The sequence below is a fragment of the Ascidiella aspersa genome, chromosome 8 (assembly GCF_963924565.1).
Source record: "Ascidiella aspersa chromosome 8, kaAscAspe10.2, whole genome shotgun sequence".
Lineage (NCBI taxonomy): Eukaryota > Metazoa > Chordata > Ascidiacea > Phlebobranchia > Ascidiidae > Ascidiella > Ascidiella aspersa.
The window spans coordinates 16,137,852-16,159,486 of record NC_139454.1 but is presented as its reverse complement, the minus strand read 5'-3'; the positions used below and the strand labels follow the sequence as shown (position 1 = coordinate 16,159,486).

The following is a 21,635-nucleotide window of genomic DNA, read 5'->3' as shown; positions in this document are numbered from 1 at the left end:
TTTTAATATATGTTTATAAACGTAAAATATGCATAATGTCCGCTTCAGGATTCTAGATTAGTTCCATGGCCCTTTTATGCAGTAACGAACCACTTTGTCAAAAAGAAAAATAGGAATGAAAATAATTTCAAGAAGGAAATCAATACAGAAGAATTAAGATAATATTAACACTTGTCCCTTCCAAATGAACACTTGCACCATAACCCAAATAATTTTAGCAGTATTAACCGCTGGACGAAATGTATTAGAATTCTAGTTTAGCGCCAAAAATTTTAATAGAACAAATGACAAGACTTTTTGGCATCCTTAGATACGGCCAGTCTGCCTTTTGTTTCAGGTGCACACTCAGGATGTGTTCAAAGCTTTTTGTGTGCACATTCAAATTAAAAAAAAAGTTAAATTGACAAAGGATTCCGACCCTCAGGTGTTCAAAAAAACTTCATGGCCACATCTACATGCCTTTCGCTGCCCAGTGCACACCTAAGATCTTAGCAAAGAAATGCCATGTATTTCAGATATTTTTGATCTGCCATGCAAAATTTTAATATGTGCAAAGATGTTTTATTGCACACCTGAGGTTTTAAATCCAGAGCTTAACATTTTTCTAGATTTAGGTGTGCACATGTATTGCTTAAACGAATTGGGTTTGTATACCTGCTAAAGAATGCAAAGATATTTGACCAAAAACATAAAACATTGTGCTATTTAATGCAGTGTTAATATTAATACACAATAAATTCATGAAAAAATAACTTTTAGCATGTACTTTGTTAAAAGCCTTACCGATGCTAAAATACAATGCTTTGTTGAGCTAGTTTGCATTTCTAACCTGAGATTTTGCATTTTTCTGTATTCTTGTTATTCTTTCATGTTTTTTTCTAAAAAATTTTTTCTTCTAATTATGCAGTATTTATTAGGCAATTTGCTAAGCAAAATTATCAAGTAATTATGCACAGATTTAAAGCATCAAAGTATAAAAATAGCATTCCAAAACCAGCAAAACGTGAGGTGAGTTGAGACAAAATCAATGTTTAATATTTTTAATTTTATACAAAGGTGTTGACACTAAGAGCACAAGTATTTAAAGATTTTTAAAGCTTTGAAGAAAACTAGTGGCTAAGTCAAGTGTTTGCTTCAATAATTCCACAAATTTACTTCTGCCTCACCATATAAGTTATCTTAAAAGCTAAAATTCAGCCAAAGTCTTATGCAAATATAAATAAACATCAAAAAAACTCTATTCAACAAAATAGTCATTTTCTAGAGCATGTTTCAGTTTTACAGTCCTGATTAATATTTTTTGTAATACATCAAATTACATACAATATATATTTATAAAAAAGACATATATTTAAAAAATTGACCTAACCGGCAATATAAGAACAAATAACTGTGGTCGCCTTTTTGCTTTGTGTGAAATTGTAATATGTATGTTTGGTGATTAGAAGATGTAGTTGCTATGGGTAAGTAGGCGCTGGCCCGTAAGGCAACAGCCGGCGGATGCTTAAGTAGTTTACATGTTCCTTATTATACCTGACATCCAAGGAGCAGGTCGCTAAGATATCTGTCCTTAACTTCTTGAACTCTAGACAGAGTCAGTTAACTCTGTTGATATTGCTTGTTGAGAATATATTCACAAATCTCAGTACACATGGTAACATACCACAGTGATTCAAGCCGCTAGTATGTAAGCCGTATCAAGTAAAATGAATTGCATCACACCAATAACCCTTGGTTTGGGTGTTGGTCACATGCATTGTGACATCAAAATAAGAGCATTGGGGATAGGAAAACCACTCCCTATCGCTACGGTATGTGGCGTTAATATGTTAATATATAGTTTAGTAATTATGATTATGTTTAGATTTATTGCCTGTTTGATTCCTTTCTGTTTATAAATTTACAGATCATCACTTTTAATTAGTGTTTTTGTTTTATTTGAAACATTTTCTTATTTTTAGAATTGTTTTACTGATTTGTCTGTGGATACCCCCAACTCTTTCAGTAACCATGTTGCTTGCAGTGCCAAGTATCTTGCAGTTAATATTGGGCAAGCAAGTAAGTTGAGTTATTTAAAAGAAAAAAAGTATTATGATTTTACAACTTACAGGTTTGTAAAATAAAAAAAGTTATAATCATTTAAGGACAGGATATTACACCACTCATTGTTTGAATTATTTTAATAAATAATTATTATGTAGTAATCTTTGACATGTAGAGAAATTTTAAGTTAAAATCAAGTTTCAATTATTTTAATCCTAACACATAAAAGTTTTTTTATGTCCTAATAACATTTTTTCCTAAATTAGGTAGTGGGCAGCTTGGAATATTTGGAGTTAACGATTGCGGAAGAAAAGGAAAGGAAGAAAATTTAGCTGCACATTCTGGACCAATCACAGACTTTGTATTTTCCCCCTTTAATCATGACTTGTTGATATCCGCATCTGAAGATTCAACTGTAAGTTGATTGTTTCCCAATTTAAGTGCAACATAAAACTATGTGCAACTTGATTAGTTTAATTATATTTATTGTCAATTTACTTCATTTTATACAAAGACATCATGTCAAATCGCCCAACCCATAAAGTATGACATTCTTTGTTTCTTATTAATTTATTTGAAATTACATACTTTCCTAGAAAACAAAGTTTTGAGTCATAGCAATAATACCACTAGAGCAGCGGTTCTTAACCGGGGGGCCGCGCCCCCCTAGGGGGGCGCCAAGCAATTCTTAGGGGGGTGCGAGCTCTAAATTAATATTTAAGTATTTTCAATGATTATAATGGTTTCATTTGGGTTATACACCATTCCTACAAGGATGTACAAACTCTGTTTCAGCCAATTTTAAGATTGAACCTGGAAAATTTTCCCCCTCCGCGCGAAACTTGAGCGTTCTCCTTTTGTTGACTACGTTTTAGCTCAAAGCCTCTTTGAGTGCCTTTGCATCTTTTCATATCATCGAAGGTATAACGACCCTATTAAATTGCAATTTTGCTAACTTATTGATAAACGATAAAAGCCATCCCCCATTTAAACTAATTTTTATCCATATTTTATATATGATAACAGACTAGCAACAGGGAGACTCCCAACTTTTCTGCGCGAATCTATAATTTTTTTGCAATATTGCCGTTGTATTTTGTGTCGTCACATCGTTTGAAACACAATAACACAATGTTTAATTTTTGCGCTTGGCATTTTTATTTGCGCTCGACAAAAAAGCCTTACAACTGTGGAGTAAATGCCCTCACAACACGTCTGGTCAATATCAGCTCGATAAAAATCAATGTGTTGAGCACGAAAAATTTATTGTGTGCCCAGTGCGAAAAGCCTCCTGAATTTACAGTTTAGCGCCAATTCAACTAATTAAACTCAATTTTTTTTTCGTGCTTCGCGCGACCGACAACACACTTCGCTATTTTTAAGCTGTCCCAGTAATATTTAATTGAAAATGCCGAATTGCTTTTCGTAGGGGGGCGCAAGGCATAGGAAAATTACCAAATTTTCTTCTTTAATTGGGTGATTTTCTTCTTCAATTGGGTGGCTTAAGCGTGATTATACTTACAAGATTTGTGTTTTTTGTAAATTTACACAGTTGTTTTAGTGCTACAACTTGCTGCTCATCAAGTTTTTGTAAGCTGCCTCTAGAAACTAGTCGATTAACAGAAGATGTGGTAAAAAGTTCCACTTTGCACCAACCCTTAAGTCTTTCTTGTGACAGGTCAAATCACTGAAGTTTATCTTATTCTATTTACTGCTCTATCTTTGAAGTACTATTAGTTGTTTTACAGAAATCTACATTGAACTGAGTGTTTGTGAAAACAATACCCTTGTGTTGTGTTTCAGGCTGTCTGATATTACTACAAAGTCAAAAGTCCACTAGTACATTGGTGGTTTCTCATCCATAGAAATATATATAATTATAAATTAAATTTTATATAATTATATATTTCTATATATATATAATTATATATATTTCTAGGTATATAATTGTTTTTTCAGTTTGCAAATAACTGGCCTGTTGTTGGACAATGAAGTCATGCCTCTGCAGCTGTTGACGTTTCTAAGCAAAAATTTTTTCTAAAGTTTTCTACAATTTAGGAGTTTAATTCAACAAAGATAATTCCACATCTTAAGCCGGTCAAGTGTAAGTCCATAAAGTGGAGCTGCCTTCACAGCACTCATTTACTACAACTTCCATATCTCAACCTATATTTTCTGTACAAAGCTGTTTTTTAATACTCAGAGTTCAGACATATAATTGAACCTTAGACCTGGGGTGGGAAAAAAATGTTAATAGCGGGCCGCATTAGCAAGATAATTTTTGGCCGGTTCAAAAAGAGGATCTCATAACCAACAACATGACGCTATAGAAACAGAAAGCATAAGAAAGCTTTTAATGTGTTAGAAGTTGAGAAACACCCTCGCTGCGACTAAAAAATTCTGACTATTTGGGTTTAAAATGAAAAAGTTAATATTGAAAAGACAGATGAGAGTCATCAATCGCATATGAAATTTTCTTTGAAACATTTAAAACTGGCAAAAATTTTTTTTTTCTGCATGCCTGGATCAATCCCTTTTAACACTAGGCTACAAATATATTATAACCAAACATATAAAAAGTTATGCCAATGTTAACATATCTACCTTTCCGACTCCATAGTAAACATTTTCTAAAAAAACAAAAAAACAGGCTAAAATAGATTTGCAGATGAATTCTCAATTAGCGAGACTAGAAAAAAAGATATGCCGGCCTAATAAAACGACTCTGCTGGCCGTATTTTCTCCAAGTTTGTTAAACATATAAAACCCAAAACTAAAAAGACCCTATAAAGTATGATTATTTTTGTATAAAATATGATTATATTTTAAATAATTTGGCAATTATCAGTCTCACATGTAAATAAAGACATATGTCTAACACAAATAATTTTTACTAATAATGTGGAACATATTATATAACTTTTGTTACCAGTTAAAATATTTGTATTATATACTCTACCATGCTCATCTAAAGAAGTCAGGCTGAAGAATTTATTCTGCTTGTGAGAAACGTACATGCACTTTTGCACTACATGAATATAGTTAACATTTTATTCCCAAATATTTTTTTAAAGATGATTGTTTTATGTTATGAACCATAAAGGTAAATTCATAAGATTTTGTTTACTTTATTGTAAATAAATTTTTAAAGGAAATCTTAAATGGCGTGTACTCTTAATTAGAAGGCCTTGTCTTCACCTTCAAAATGAGCTCAAATTGTAGAAGTTCAGTTTGAAATGACTACAATTTTAGCAAAAAAAAACTGCATTACATTCATTACCGCCACCTAGTGACAAATTCATTCCAATTTAAAAATTGGATATCTTTAAAGTTCTGGGTCTAAATTTATGAAATGTTGATTATTTTATCATTTTTAACCTGCTATGGAAATGTATTAAATTTGAAAATGGTCGAGAAAAGTGATACAAATTCTGAAATGTTATATGAAATCACTGGTGTTATGTGTAACCAAGTTTAGCTGTGATTTTATTCAAGAAATTTAATTTTCAAGGTTAAAATTTGGAATTTGCCTTCATCTGGTTCCTGTGTGAATATAAAGCCATCAAAAACATTCAAAGGCTTTGGCGCAAGACCAGAGACTATCCAGCATCATCCACTTTCTGAAATATTTGCTGTATCCACTGGTAACCAGATTCAGACATGGGATTTGCAAAAAGGATGCCATGTGTTGGGTAAATATTTCATGTATTTTAGAATGCTGTCAATATGTTGTACTTTCATCAAAGGACAGGGACTGTCAACCTTTTTTGCATTTTCAGTTGTCCGGTATTAAATAAATTATTATTAGTCTTGTCCAGTCTTTATAACACTGCTCTCATGAAAGTACTTGGTTGAATCACCTAAGTTGGTTTGCAGGTCTGCTATATTCCGAAATTTCTTGCTCGTCAAATAGTTTAAATATTTTTTGACGTATAATAGATATTTCAAAATAACCCTAATCTGTCAAAAGTTTCTCACAGACTGACACCAGGCAGCAACTTGGAGGTTGCAGACCCATGTTTGTGATATATTCATGTTTAATATATCCATGTATTTAAATCTCTACTCATATAAACTACTTACTACATACACAACCTAAATCCAATAAGGATGTGCTTTGGATATTATAGTTTATCAGTCAATAAATTGAAAACAAGTTGCGCTGACCCTTAAAACTTCCTTACTAACCCCAAAGGGTCCCACAGACCCCAATTTGAAAAGCCACTGATTTATACCAACAACTGTCACTAACAGAATTTGTATTGGAATTTGCATGATTTCCTTATTTTAACTAGTGAGTCATGTGATGGTGTTAACTGTACTATTCCATGAACATTTTCACCCAAGTCATTTTTGATTTGAAACATAATCAATTGCTGGCATATAATATATACACCAACAACATATGATGTCTGCAGAATGTGTGGCACAGCCAAAAAAGGCACTACTAAAAACACACGATTACAAAAATACCAAAGGTGTCACACTGCAATGGTTATTGCCAATGAAGCTTTGAGTTCTATCTCATTTATGTTGGATTAATAAAAGTGGTTATTTAAACAATTTGTACATTTTTTATTAGTTGTAAAACATATATTCAGTAGCTTTCAATGGCCACCTGAATTACAGATGTAATAAAATTTAAAACCAGATCTTCACACTTTGTTTTTTAAGATTGCAGTGTTGATGGTGATATCATTCAGTCTATATCTTGGTGTATGGATGGAAGACAGATTGCTTGTACAACAAAGGTATACTTTGCACCATGTGTTTCACATTGTGTTTTACATACATTCTTTACCAAATTTGTTTGACTAAACTTCATAATCTCTGCCACCTATTAGATACCTTGCTTATAAATATGTTTTAAGAATGTATAGTTAAACCGTGGTATGTGCTTGGACTGCTTGGGGGTACATAAACTAGGTTTAGGGGTCCATGAAGCCTATATGAAATGTGTATAATATGAAAACTGATGTGAAATAAGAAGAGCACAGTTTAATAAAAAAAGCTTTGGCACCTTTTTCTCAAATAAATTAAATGTCTACTTGTTATAACGTCAAAACATTTCATGTTACCCTGGTCCACTCATGGAAAAGTTATTTTTAGGAGTCAAAAAGTTTAAGAACCCCTGAACAGTATACTTATGAACAATAATTTAGACTAAAACTCTTCCTTTTTTTATAATGCTATACCTTACTGTTCTGTGTAGAGCAAATTTCTACATGTGGTTGACCCAAGAGCCAGCAAAGTGGTGTCACACGCCAAGGCTCATGACAACCACAAAGATTCCAGGGTACTTTGGCTTGGAGGAACTGGAAAAGTTATTACAACTGGATTTACATCAGTTAGTGCTATGTGCATTGCACCATTCTACTGTACAAATAATGCATTGCATTGTCGAACAGCAAAAAACGGCAAGGCTGTTTTTAGACGGCAGACTGTATTGCAAAAATTCTATGTGGACACCAACTTTGTTTAGGCCGGCCAAGGATTTATAATATAATGCTTCATAACAGAATGCTAAAGAAGTATAGTAAAAAACTGCCGAGGTTTAAGTGAAATCGGTTTTGAGTAGAAAACATGTTTTTTTTTGTTTTGCAAAACCTTAAATTTAGAACAGTGGCTCCTCACCTTTTTACGGGACACCTTAAATTTTGGCATGGAAGTCATGAATCACCGTCAAATACAATCTTGATAGTTGTCGAAACGTTGGCACTCTTCGCCAATTCATTGCTGATTTGACAAGAATGTCATTATTATTGAAGTGCTTTAGCAATCAATTAAAAACAGGCGTAATGAGACGATGTTAACGCGATTGGTTCACAGTCACAAATGTAATAAATATAATTGTTAGATGTGTTTGTGATTTTTCTTTTCTTGTTCCTTAGTTTATTTATATTTTCCTTTCGTTTTATTATTTTTTTTGAAAAAAATGCTCGGGTCCACCCACACCTAGACAACCTTTTGTGACCCCAGGTTTACTAAAAACCTAAGGCATTGTCACATAAAACTATCAGCACAATAAAAAAAAGAGATTATCTCAGTAAGCTAAGTGAAAACGAGACGTCATAAAATAAGTAATTAAAAAAATAGATTTTGTGCTCTAACGAACTCGCACTTCTTTTAGGTGAACAGTAACACGAAAGGCAATATATGCTCTGCCCAAAAAATTATACAGGTTTAGGTTTTAGTCTTTTCTTTTACCTGCTTGCCTCGATGGAAGGTATTACGTAAAGCGTGAAAATCGCTCCAAAGCGTTTTTTCAGCTGCACGGGTCTTGAGTTAAGCAAAGCGTAAAAAGCTAGAAACAATAGAATTTAAATGTAAATTACGCTTTGCTCAGCTCAGTGCAGCTGTAGTGTAAACGGGCCTTAAGTCTTCCATTAAACGACTAACCTCGGTTTGTATGTTGCAGAGCAGGGGAAGAGAACTTAAAGTTTTTGATGACCGAAACATTTCAACTGCTCTACAAAGCCTTGAACTTGGTTCCAGTGCTGGGTAAGTTAAATTATTTGTTTAAAAGAAAAAAAAATATTCGAACACTCCTTGATTAAGATCTTTGTTGATTTAGAACTTGTTTTACCAGTCTAATTGTGTATCTTGTCACGTTACCTGGCGGTTAATTAATTTTCGAATATTAACCGCGCATAGGCGGCAAAGAGCTGGTTAGTGAAAAGCGTTTTGAAACGTTGGTTTTATACCGTTTTACAACCTGCTAACCACTAAACTATACACTTTTTCCTAAGCGAGACTGTAAACAACTTTTTAACAATCTTAGAAGATCAGTACACGGAATTTTAGCCTATGCGATATAGTAATTCTCCTGTAGCTTGCTCTTTCCTCAGATATTAGTTAAGTATCATGCCAAAAACATTTTGTACACACTAGTGGAGCAGTTAGTTATTTTAGACTTTCAAAAAAAAAATTGTCAAAATTTACACGTTATGTCAAAATTTGTTAAAATTATTTTAAGTCGAATCGTTCAGAATTACCAAAAAATTTCAGTGGACTTTTTAAAATGTTGTTTATTTTAAAATTGTACCAAAATTTAGTTTTAAATTACATCCAACAACAGTTTGACTGTAATATATCTTCATTGGAGTAATAAACGGTATACGCAAGCGGGAAAAATTAACCAATTAGGCCTAGTTTATAGCATAAGGTTAAGCTCGAGCTTCGTTTTTGCTTTAGACGGTTGCTTATCTTTGATTTAGACAAGTATAAAAGTTTTTGCTGTGTCTTTTTTTCGGTTAAGATTTGCAAATATCCTATTTCCTGTTTTGGAATTTTTCTAGGTCTTGGTAATTTATTTTTGTTTACAATTATTTTTCCTCACGTTTCAACCTAACTGTTTACTCAAAACAATTCTTAAATAACCAACGTCTTGCCTTTCTTTGGAATTTTCATAGTCGTTTGTCTTTGTCATATGCCAAAATATCAACTTAGCATTTTCAAGAGTTTTGCATAAACCCGACAAAAAATACAAATTTGCATTCCACCGGTCGTCAGTAAAACATGTGACTGACGACGCACTTCATACAACCATGCGATGTTTAAATAAATATATTTCTAATAGATCAAATTTTGTCAAAAAACAAAATTTTTTGGTCAAAATTTTAATTTTATAGGTCGAAATTTCTCATTTTTTAGGCCAAAAAATACTCGCCCTGAACAGAAGTTATCAATCGAAATTGGTTCTTAGGAACTAGAATATTTGAGCGAGGTATAATTTCTTGGAGTGCACTACCACCTAAAACGTTCGCACGAATCGCAAAAATGCGTTTATCTTGTTGTTACTTATTATATAATGGCCATATTGCAAAAAAAGATTTGCGCGAACTGCAAAAAGCCCCCCTAAATGTAGCCGGTTGTAACATAGAATAAGTATAGGGAAAATACTCTCGGGGAGCGTAACTTTGATCGCTTATCTAAGTTCGAACAATTGCAATTTAAATAGGCCCCGATAGTTTATGTTTATTTTTAATAGACAGAAAACATGCTATGGGTGTGTCACGCATAAAATTTGAGGTAAAAAAAATTATTTACTCCGCGGGTGAAAATCATTGTTATAACGTTTGTTTCCATTTGAACCTTTTTGAAATGATTCGTGGCAAATCGATATGCAAAGATTAAGTTTGATTCACGAGAAAGACTGAGCACTTTTCCACTCAAACAAGTATTTAAACTCGCCGGGCGACGAGATTTGACTTTATTGATTTGTAGTGAAATAAGCAAGAGCAATATAGAACGTTTAGCGCCGCACGTGGTAATAATAGTAAAAAAAATAGATTAACGTATAAAATAAGGAAATTGGACACATTTGAAAGCGGAAGACGTTGGCGCGTGAGCGGCAAAGCGAATTCCTTCAATGTTTTGTTGCGTTTACACAGCTTGAACTTTGGAACGCACACAATAGGGCTGAATAAACAAGTGAATGCTTTTTGACATGTGCTACACAAGCGAAGCACGGAAGATGGCAAAGATGAGCACTTGTTTTTTTTACATATACGCAATGTTTCTCTTGCCTTGGAAAAGTACGCTACGCAGTTGTACGTTTGTGACGTCTCACATGTTTTACATGGACGTGTTGCGTTATCAGGAACTGGCATTCCTAACAGAAGACCTATTGTGTAGCCAGATTATCAAAATAGTCTTACAACGATATTCGGTTCAATTACGAGAAAAATTTCGTCAGTTCGTTGGCAATTTAGGGCTAAGGCAAAGCGCATAACTGTATAACAAACACAACGCTCTACCTAAATCACATTCTGTTGCGTAAATAACGTGGAAAATCCGCTTTACGAACAAAGTTTGCGTAAATGAATTTTATGGCAGCTCTAGCTGAACGATGGCGTAACGCCGTATAAAAGAGATAAAAGGAAAACAAACGCAATATATCAATCACAGCCATAACAAGCGCGCCTTTACATAACGAGGGTATCTTGAAACGCCCCAATATGGGTGGACGTAATCGTGGGTCTGTACGTTTCCGATGTCATTGGTTCGCGACCCGCGTAGTAGCCCCTGGGACTGGCAACCTGCTTCTGCGGAGAATAGTGCATCGGTTGCCGGGTTATCATAGGCGCATACCCGGTAATGGGGGCCGGCGTGTTAATAGGTCTATAAGTGCATTCCGGGGCGACAGTTGTGGCCGAAATGGGTCCTTGGTGGTACTGGTTTACGGTGGTGCTTGTGCCTCTGGTCGGCATCACCACCGTGGGCACGACGTGTACAGGATAGCAACTTTCGCCGTAAGTTTCTGGAGACATGTGACGCTGCTGTTGCGGCGGCGCCCTGTACACATAATCCTGATTGCGATTTGTCAACATTGCTGGCGGCACGTGGGATGACGTGTAGGGCACGTGACCGCTGTACGAAGCGCCATTGGTCGGATAACTAGCCTGAGTTGGTGTTGACCCACATCGCATATCATCGATGCCCTGAGGCTGGAGCTGGTGCAGTCCGTTACCCGAACCGGTCGAGTAGCATCTCTGACGATCGTAGACGTAAGGAGCAACTTGTGTTACGCTGCTGCCGGAGTTGCTGCTCCTCCCCAACGAGCCGGTTTTAGGCGGCGTTCCCACTCGTTTTGGCGACACGCAAATCGCCTGAATGCTGGGATGTGGCGCCTGGTGCATATCTCCATTTTGTTGGGTCAGTGTAGATGTGACAGAGGGTTGTTGCGTGATGTAGTGAACGTGTTGCTGCTGCGTGGACATCATCATCTCGCTCTCGGGCCCGGGGTTTTCCCGCGTGTATTCTCGTCTGAGCGATCCCGGCGGTCCGTTGTCGTTGGCGTCTTTGTGCTTGAGCTTCTGCTTGTTGCGGTAGCACACGTAAAACATCACGATCACGATAAGAATGACAAAAGCCCCCAAACTGGCACCCAGAGCTGGATAGAGCAGCTGGAACTCGGCTTTGGCAGGCTCGTTTATGGTATGCCCCTGATCCTGTTCATTACTCTGTTCGGAGTTGCCATGTTGGTTGGGCACGAGCGCGGGTCGGACTTTATCGTCAGCTGGCTGTGGCTGTTTCGCCACAGTGGCAACAGTGTGGGCGACCGGGGCTGCTGCAGTTGTCGCTTCTGGGGTGCTCACCTCGCCGCACATCCGGTCCTCGATCTTCCGTCCGTTGTTACTGATGTCCGTAACGATGATGCAGATCTTGTAATGGTTACCGGGCTCCAGGCCGCTGACGGTGTAAGGCTGAGAGATCGGCCTAGCGTTGTACTCGCGATAAAGGCGAAACTTAGCGCCTTGTCGGATCGCAATAGATATTGTCACCATCGTGTCGATCCTCGGGAGAAAAACGTCCGCCGACGTTGCTTTGATCGAGCGCTCGTCGAAGTGCAGGGTTGGTCTACTCGATGAGGTCGGTGACGGCGGTATGACGTTTCGTGACGTAGTGGTCGTGGGTACGAAGGGAGTCGGCGTCACGATCGGCTTTTGGCACACGAGACCACTCCAGCCAGGGGTGCAACTTTATAAAAGAAAAAATACAAAATTAATCTAGCATCAACGACGTATTTTGTGCTGCATATATAGTTAAAAAAGTTGATTAATTTTTTACAGTATTTGTTTTTTTAAACAACTTAAAAAATGACAAACAGTACTAAACATTCAACATAAAAGAGATAGCATGTCAACCTATATGTTTCGTACTGCCCTTGTCCTAAAATGACAGTTATACTGTGTACACTCAAACATATAACAGCCTTACATGCAAGTCGGTAGAGACGAGGTGACGTTGATGAAGCACGAGCCACCGTTGTTGCAGTAGAAACCGTCGCACAGGTCGATATTAGGCTTCTTTTTTGGAGTCACTGGAGGCTCAACCGAGCCTAAGTTGCCAGTTCCGCCGTTGGCGCTAAATAATATGGATCGGTGTTATGCAATGCAAGTACAAGTAGAAACGAAAATGCATGATAAACTACGGCTTCACAATTGCAATGTTTGATGTCATAGACGTGGAAGGAAAACTTAGTGGTAAGGTTATTGTTAATAATTTATTTTTCCTGCGCAGTCAACATTTTCTTGTACCGCAATCCCACTTGTTAAATTACGTGTTAGTAATTGTAGAAAAAACAACGAATAAATAAACAAATTAGGCACTTGGCTTACTTACCCGACGCAATTAAGACTTTTCTTGGTAAGCGACTCAATGGTGCGACCCTTAAGGTTTCTCGGTGTTTCGCATTGTATCTTTTCGGCTGGAATGAACACGCTGGTGTGATCGCTGTAATATACAATATAGTTAATAACCACTTAAGTTGACAAAACATTTACCAAAAGTATACATTGCATTTTATTTTATATTGAAAACAACGAATTCATCAAAACCGATTCGGCTGTTCTACATATACAACAGAACGCATATTTTACAAAATGGCTGGTGATTAAATTAGGTTTTTTGAAATACCACGGAAATTTGAAATGCTCAACATGTTGATAATCGCAAAAACGTTACCTGACTAGTTTTGCGAGCCACTCGATGTCACAGTTGCAGTGCCAAAAGTTGCCCGAGAAATCAGCGAGATTAAAAAACACTCCACTCGGAATGAAATTCTTGCTCAGAGTGGTAAGCTTCATGTTGTGGAGATCCAGCACTTTCAGTCGCCTCATTCCTGATATCAGATCGCTCGGGAGGCTTGCAATATCATTGGACGAGAGATTTAACTTCGACAGCCTTGTCATGTTCCTGAAAAATAAAACGATGTCAGTCACGCTTAAAGAAAGTTTATTTAGATTTTAAAGTTTTAAAGCGCTTGGATCAAATATTTGAAATATTTAGTAGAAGGTGCCCCACCTTTGTCGCCATTTTGAATAAATGAGATTTTTAAGAGAAAATATTACTAGAAAAAGTTATATTATTCGCGATATAGCACTGAAGTTATATTCCAAATTGCAGCGTCTAATAGGTGTCAGTTGGTTGTCTATTGCCATGAAGAAGATTTAGATCAACGTAATTGTTGCAAATTAAAGCACGGGCAAATTCGCACTAATTATTACGAGGATCGTAATGTGCGTCAGTGCGGAAGAAAGCGCATTTGCGCTCAATTAGAAGGTAATTTGGCCGCCTCTTTTTTGTAATGGTCCAATCTTTTATAAATCGTGTTCCGTTGTGTACCAGAACACACCTCCAGACCCGTATCTACGAGCTGGCGCCAACACCGTAAGAGGAAGCGTCTACGTGGTTACCCTGTCATTACTCGCGCGATTTAAAATGCCACCACGTTTGGTGATTTGACAGTGATCATCGGACCACATGGTAAAATAGTTTTTTACCCAAGCTTTGAAGGATTTCGTTAATGTGCTAGAAACTATTCAGGGGGGCGTATGGACACTATAATCACAATGCGTTTACGAATTCCGTGTCACAGCAGTTGTTGCATATCTTCAGATTTAATCGATTACACCATTTTTTTAATTTATCTAATATTGTAAATTTATAAAACAAAACAAAAAATATTTTGTAACAGGCAAAATAAATTTCAGTAAATCAATATTTTTGGGTTACAGACAGCGATGTTTACTTTGGAAGTGATAATTAACTCCCTATGTTTTTTATCTCTTTAATGGCACAATATGATCGCGCTTTTATAAAAGTTGACCAATGATAGCGTTTTTATTTTAATTTTGACGACAATGTGTAAAACATACAAGTGTATATGGTGAAAAATGTATAATCAGGTAGAATTGTTTTAGCGCTCATTGCGTGTTTAGCAAATGGTAGGCGCGGAATCTATAGCACAATACATCACTCCAAAGACAAGCCTAGCCTTGCTCGATATCGCCTTGTTTACCCACAGCTAGTTACAGATGTTGTGACTCAAATTTGTCATTATGGGCTCGTCTGTGGACGAAGTGTGTGGCGTCAATGCCGGTCGCTGCGGGTCGCTGCGGGTCGCTGCCACCCATTTCGACCGTGTCGTTTCATGTTTATTGCCAGAAAACCGAACGTCGACCGCCAACCCCCGTCAACATCTTGTAAACACGTTTGCGGCTTATAAGCAACCCGACTTTGGAAATTGTTTATTTCGATGCTTCCTTATCACTGGTTTTGTACATGACTGATGACACGACTCTAGATGGGCCAACATGTTCGCTGGAGATTACATCATCGATCATCTAACCGAGCAAAACGGTTCTTACAGCACTTGGTTGTAGTCTGATTTCATTTATAGTTTTCATCTTTATACCTTTTTAAGTCCCTCTTTGCGTAAATTTCGTGAAATATTTCTAACAATTTTGACTGGTTGCGGCATATGGCTAACTCCAGGCATGATCAAATAGCGGCCCGGGTTAATTTAAACAGAAGAAATCATTTTTTCCGTTCGCCGTTTAAAGCCACCGCTATTAGTAACGCAAAAAATGATCGGCCTATTATTTTAAAACATCGAAAGTCGTCGTCTGCAAGCGCTGGGCCGTGAAGTCGCCTAGCTAAGGTACACACACGTCCAGAGGGAGAGGCCTTTCTATCCCTGGCAGTCAGAAAAATGGGAATTCGTGGAAAAGTAAAGGGCGGCCCGTCACGCTGTGGACTCCCAAAGGCCGTTTAACCATCGTGCCGGTTTCCGCCATTCTAAAAACACACCATTACTCCCGGGTTGGCCGACGTGTTTGCTTCACTCGGCTCCGCAAAAGCTACCAGCGTCGGCCGATGACTTAAATGCCCGTTACAGTAAATCGCCAGCAACTGATAATCGTGTCCTGGTGTGTTGGTCGCTGCCCGATCTCGCGCCGTTGTTTTGGGTTTTCCCACTTACGAACGAAGCCAAATCCTTTGTTTGGCGCCCGCGTATTAATCAGGTGTGCCAACAGGAGTCAAAAGTACGCTCGATTTGTGTGCACCTCTTTATTCAGTCACGTCACATAGGGTATTTTGCTCAAGTCTAATCGTATCCAATCGTTCCAAAACATTTTATCCGTTGTTTAATATTTTAATTCTTCTGCCGTTTTTTTTACCCTTTAAAAAAACGGACTTGACCGGGTACATTAACAATTAATCATCAAACAAATGAATAATTGCTTACCTTATAATACGTGGTACTGCTTTGAAACGATTTTCACTGATGTCAAACTCTCGAAGACTGCTTATGTCTTTAAACAGCGTGCTCGGAAGCCTCGAAATACTGTTGTTTGCAATCTGCAACAAAACACATATTAGTTACGTTACCGTATTCAGCTTTTCGTTGCTGGGCAAAAGTCACTCCCGTGTCAGGAACACAAAACATTCCTAAGAAGCAGGCCTGCTGCTTTTGGGAGTTAAATTTTAAACAAATGTTTACTTGGTGTCTGACATATTTTACTGTGCAGGAAAAAGCAACCAATACTCGGTTAAAAAACCTAATTGACGCACTTAACAATATGTTTAACGATTCGAAGTAAAACACTTTACTTTAAAAAGCAGGAAATCAAATTAAAGAAAAGAAGAAACATTCGATAAATTATATTTGCAAAAGGCAATAAAATAATAGGTAATCTTTCCTTTAACGCAGAAACAACTTTCTTCTTAGCTTAAATTGCCATGGTTTTGTAAATATCAAATGTAAATCCAACAAAACAAAAAAAGTATTTTAAATTTTAAGCCAGCAGTTATTCCTCTCACCGTCAACTGTTCAAGATCCACATCTGTCAGGCTGTTTCTCTGAAAAGAAATAATACGGTTTCCATCCAAGCAAAGTCGTTTCAGCTTGGGGCACCTTTGTATCTTGGGAAAACTCTGCAATCTGTTTTTGCTCAGTTTCAACTCGACCAGTTCGCTCATGTTGCGTAGGGCCGAAGCATGAATGCTTCTGATTTGGTTGTCATCCAGGTAGAGCCTCGTCAACTTGCTCATACCTGTAAAGTAACCATGTTATGTTTGCGTGTAATGTTTCTTAATTCTTTTCTCGTCGTTGTAGTAGTAAATAAACGAGCCAACCAATCTTAGGAAAGAAAACGTCAGCCTTTAGTGAAGCGGGCAATACTGCATTCGAAAACTTTACTTAATTTGTCTTTTTCTTAAACGTCCCCGATCCCAACGGTTTCCCAAATTATTAAAGGTAATATGTATGGAGCCGACTTACCTGCAAACAAGTTTCCTGGAATGGTCGTGATATGGTTGTGTGACAGAATCAGACCCTCGAGTCTTTCCAGCTTGCTAAACTCCGCTGAAATTAAGCCAGTGTCGCTGATGTTGTTCATTGACAAATCCACTAAACGCAGATTCTGAAAAAAAAAGTTTTATTTGTTAACTTTTTTACTGCGTAGGTTATTTAATGCACTTGACCCAATAGTTTATCGAACCATACTTTTGTAAATATGTATCTTAATAATATATGTGAAATTCGCTTTCCTTCAAAGAAAGTTTAAACCGTGTTTAAATAGTAAGTTTTGTATGATATATTACAGGCTTTTGTTTTGTACCTTTAATCTCGAAAGGCTTCCTTGTGGAATGGTCTGAATGTTGTTGTCGAAAAAATATAGTTCCCTTGCATGTTCGGGGATATCCCTTGGCACTTCCTTCAGGTTCATACTCATGCACCAGACCTCGTCCTGGCGACATTGGCATCCACTAGGACAGCCTGATGAACCGCTAAGCGTCGCTAGAGTCAACACGAAGACCGACAACATAGTCTTCCGTAAATCCATGAAATTCTCGCCAAATGTCGTATCGTGACGTCGCTGGGGTTGCCGTTTCCTGAATGACGTCACAAAAGGAGTCGCAGTCGCCATTGTTTGGATTTGTTTGCTTTGGTCCGTCGCCCGCTTTGCTTGCCTTTCGCGGTCTTTCGGTCGTTTGATCCCCGCCGACTTTTCGTGGCTTTACCCGAAGTCGCGCGAGTTTGCCGCCAACAGGAAGCGAACGTAAACTATGTTATTGTGTCGTTTCGACCGCGCCTTTATCGCCCCTTGGCATCTTTGTAAAAGAAAAAAACAAGTGTTATACAAGAGCTGTCTCTCCCCCGACCGGATAGGAAATGCCGCCCGTAAATTTAAAGTAAATATCTAAGTAGTTAAAACCGTTTGGCTTGAATCTAACTGCCCTGGTCCGACAACATCAGTATATTTTCTACACTGGCAATGTAGCACAATACAAATAGAGCATTGGCAATTAAAGAACTTGTGTTCCTCTTTTTCACTGTGGCACCAACAGTCTATTTAACGTTAGCATAAACCGGTTCTCAAAAATCAAAATGAATCGCTGTTCTATGCCGACCACCAATCCGCAACCACACTTTTGTATGTCTAACTTTTATCTGTCAACATATTATCTCTACATATAAATGGTGGACATCTGACAGCAGTTTTAATTAACCAGCTGCTTGCTGCTTTTATCAAGTGTCAAAAAATCAGCGGGAGAAATTCGCCCAATTCCATCCAAACGTTGAAATCGATTCTCGCAACTAGAGAGTTAGGCGGGAAACAAACTCTGTAATTTCTAAAGCTGTGATGCAGACAAAATCATCAGAAAACATTACGAAGTTTACAACAACAAAAAATCGTGATGCTAATTTGCTCAATCTCAGGTACACACGTTCTTTTACTTAAGAAAAGTTACTCGCAATAGCAAGCATACACATGCCTAACTTTTATGCGACTTACGTTCAAGCCAATTGGATGAAAATATATCCCAAGCTAAATCCATTCACTTTCCATTCTGTTCTGCGACTAAGTGCAAGAGAACTAACGCATTGCAATCCTACCTTTTGTTTTCCGGCTGCCTAAATGGTCGAAACGTCCATTTGCTAACCACCCGAGTGCCAAGTCTGCCGCCCGACGCGCGAACTCGAAGTAATCGCGCTAGGCGCTCGCCGCTGTGGGATGTTTTCACGCTCCAGAGAAGGGAAAGATGGCCCTCTCCTATTTTCACGTATCAGTGAACGTAAACTGCCTGCGCGTGGATAAAGGTTTTAGTTCAGGCCGCGCCGTTCCCCTATAGCTGCACGAGTGAGCCGCAGCCCGGATTATGAGCCGAGACGGTTTTGCCCGACGCTTGTGAGTCACTCTCCTTTTTCGCGATTTGCTCAAACACGCGTTATTGGGGACGATTTGGCTCACCCGCTTCATAAAGGAAGCAGTGAAAGGTCCTTTGAAGTAGCGGTCTTTTCGCGTTAAAATGCAGTCGGCGAACACATATACGGCGTATTAGCCTTGTACGATCGCGTGGCGCGTGCACTGGCTGAAGTAAAAAACGCTTTAATATCCTGTTTTTAGTCCGCGACGCTTTTCAATTACAAGCAAAAGGAGTGGGCGACTGAGGCTGTTTATTTGAGCAGTCTGGCCGCTCCCTATGGCAAGTGGCCCGCTATTGTTCAAGAGCTGTGCAGCGTGCCAGACTTGCCTGCCCTCTGTCTATACTCAAACGATTTTCTAGACATCAAAACGTGAAACACTGCACTTGATTATCTCTTTCCTAAATACCTTATGGTCTTACGATCTGGAAGTCTGCATAAATTCAAACCTTTGTTGTTGGAAACTGGTGCCTGTCATTTTAATCGTGGCCACGAGGGGCCCACAACCGCATAAAAATTTAATGAAAGTTTAATGCGGACAAACCGCCTAATTCACAGGAAACTTTCCAGAAATGATTGTTAGTTTTTCAGGTGCTATCCAAGCCGACATGTAAGAGGCAAAAAAAAAAGAGAAAAACTACAAAAATGTATTACGGACCTGCCACAGGACGCATAAATTTCATGTTGAACAGAAGTAACTTAATGTCTATCTAGCCTTGTAATGAATAATTAAAAAATAATAAAGCGTTCTGAATAAAGAAATCACCCCAAAAGCGATTGTACTTCAGTTTCAGTAATAAGCATTAAAGCTATACATTTCGATGAGGTCCACCTGGTTCGAAAAATACCACGTGATTCCACGGCTTCAATGCGGATAATGAATCTAATCAAAAAAGCTCTCATTTGTCACAAATTTTGTGTATTCGTCACTCATAACAAAATAAAGAAAAAATAAATCTAATAGATATATTTGCTGTATTTCGAGCAGACAAAAGTTTCCTAAAGCGAGTAACCTGTATTATTTAACTTTCATAAACATGTCTTTCGCTCAAACTGGCAAAGTTTATGTTGCTGCTGTTTTAAGCTAAATTTCCAAGTTTATATTTTTTAGTATTTAAACAATGGCTGTGATAAAATTTGCACTTAATGGTGCGACACGGTTCATAATTACGAACTGGAAATACTAGCTCATGTTGGTTGTGAAAGAATAGTTACCTTAATTTACTTTTACCTGACCTACATGATAAAAAAGATCACTAACTTACTCTGAGACCGTATTGTTACCTAGGTACGCATACTTTTTTTTCTCTTGGATAATCCCAAACGTTCGATCATCGTTGTTAATCGCTTGGGACGTAAAACAAACTGGCACCACATAGATCCTCTGCCAACGCGCAAAGCATCTAAGAGTTACACAATTGGCACAACAAGTGCTCCCAAACCAGATTGAAGGGGAAGGGGGTTAAGAGGGCTCTGTTCTGGGGTCCGCGCTTCGCGCAATTCAAGTGGATGTGGCAGCGCCTGATTAGGGCGAGAGAGCCTTTGCAAAAGTGCGAAAACACACCCGCGCTTGTGACGTCACAATGACTTTTGGATGCGAAACGCGTAAGGGACAAAAACGGTTGCCCATTTTCGCCCGTGAAGGACTCTTCAAAGCGCATTCTGAACCAAATACCCCTTTACTTCCTGCGCGGAGGAATATTCAACCTATTTTTTAGCACGATGCAAACCGGCTTTTCGTCAAATTTATACCAATTAAAAATAAATATAGTTTTGTAATTATTGTTTCCCAACTAAAAGTTAGATGCAGTTTTAAATGTAATGTCAGCCTTAATCTTTGCTTTGCCTTGCCCAAGTACACATTTTAGTCACCCGCTCATCTACGTTTTATTTGTGTTAACAATTTCGTTTGATGAAAACATCCTCTTTAAAATGTCTGAGGGACATGATATTCAGATTTGTATTTGACTGCGTGGTTATTTTTCTATCTGTGATGTGAGTGACTTTTTAAACATAAGGCAGGTTGTTTTAGTCTAGTCATAGCCCTTGTTTCTATTTATATTAATTATAGCGGGATATCAGTGCGGCTCAGCCCATTTTAAATCTGTTAAGTTAAATTAAAAATTCTTATTGGTATCCATGCAAGTACTGTAGCAGCAGAGACAACAGTCTGGTAGAAACTTGAAAACACAAACTGTACTTTAACTACATTTTCTCAGCAGCCACTTTACGACCTTACCAACGCACACAGACAAACTGTTTGGCGCAATCAACGATCCACTTCTCATAGCCAAATTTTTACTTTACTTTCACAAGCGTTATGCTGTAAATCTTGCTCAACAGAAGTTCGCTTTAAAGACAGATAAAGCATATACATCTTGTCATGTTTTTTTCTTAAACCCTTTCTCTAATACAAGCGACATTTCTTCTCCCTTCGCGACAAAATCGACATGTTTAGACTTTCCGAAACCACGACCGGGCGTAGACGTAAACATTTACTTCCACGCATTTCAACTGATCAGAGAGAAATCCTGTTTGAACTCCGCGAAAGTTGCGCCTTTCAATTTACTTGATCACTCGGAACTAATTTCTA

General features: G+C 37.8%; 2 protein-coding genes across 3 annotated transcripts in view; one reads left to right on the top strand and one right to left on the bottom strand.

The window, feature by feature from the left end:
- The first annotated feature begins 911 nt into the window (after positions 1 to 911).
- Positions 912 to 21,635, top strand: part of LOC146136325 (coronin-7-like) — a 60,860-nt gene continuing 40,136 nt past the window's right edge. For both annotated transcript variants that reach the window (XM_083395959.1, XM_083395958.1), the window contains exons 1-7: positions 912 to 1,008; positions 1,962 to 2,058; positions 2,310 to 2,458; positions 5,555 to 5,735; positions 6,718 to 6,794; positions 7,256 to 7,390; positions 8,462 to 8,544. In XM_083395959.1, the coding sequence (XP_083252085.1) occupies positions 949 to 1,008; positions 1,962 to 2,058; positions 2,310 to 2,458; positions 5,555 to 5,735; positions 6,718 to 6,794; positions 7,256 to 7,390; positions 8,462 to 8,544 (782 nt within the window). In that variant the 5' untranslated portion in view covers positions 912 to 948. The remainder of the gene's footprint in view (positions 1,009 to 1,961; positions 2,059 to 2,309; positions 2,459 to 5,554; positions 5,736 to 6,717; positions 6,795 to 7,255; positions 7,391 to 8,461; positions 8,545 to 21,635) is intronic.
- LOC146136326 (vasorin-like) lies at positions 10,230 to 18,762 on the bottom strand. Its single transcript, XM_083395957.1, has 8 exons — positions 17,454 to 18,762; positions 17,114 to 17,255; positions 16,654 to 16,886; positions 16,079 to 16,191; positions 13,513 to 13,743; positions 13,171 to 13,281; positions 12,766 to 12,912; positions 10,230 to 12,525 (listed from the first exon to the last, which is right to left on the bottom strand). The coding sequence occupies exons 1-8, from the start codon at positions 17,760 to 17,762 to the stop codon at positions 10,971 to 10,973; spliced, it is 2,841 nt and encodes a 946-aa protein (XP_083252083.1). The 5' UTR covers positions 17,763 to 18,762; the 3' UTR covers positions 10,230 to 10,970.

What these genes read in the sequence shown, in the direction of transcription:
- LOC146136326 (XM_083395957.1), bottom strand. Translation starts at nt 17,762, where the DNA reads ATGGCGACTGCGACTCCTTTTGTGACGTCATTCAGGAAACGGCAACCC. An exon ending in TGGATCTTGAACAGTTGACG is followed by an intron (nt 16,192 to 16,653) that starts GTGAGAGGAATA and finishes GTTTTGTTGCAG; the next exon opens with ATTGCAAACAACAGTATTTC. An exon ending in AAAAGTCTTAATTGCGTCGG is followed by an intron (nt 12,913 to 13,170) that starts GTAAGTAAGCCA and finishes CATATTATTTAG; the next exon opens with CGCCAACGGCGGAACTGGCA.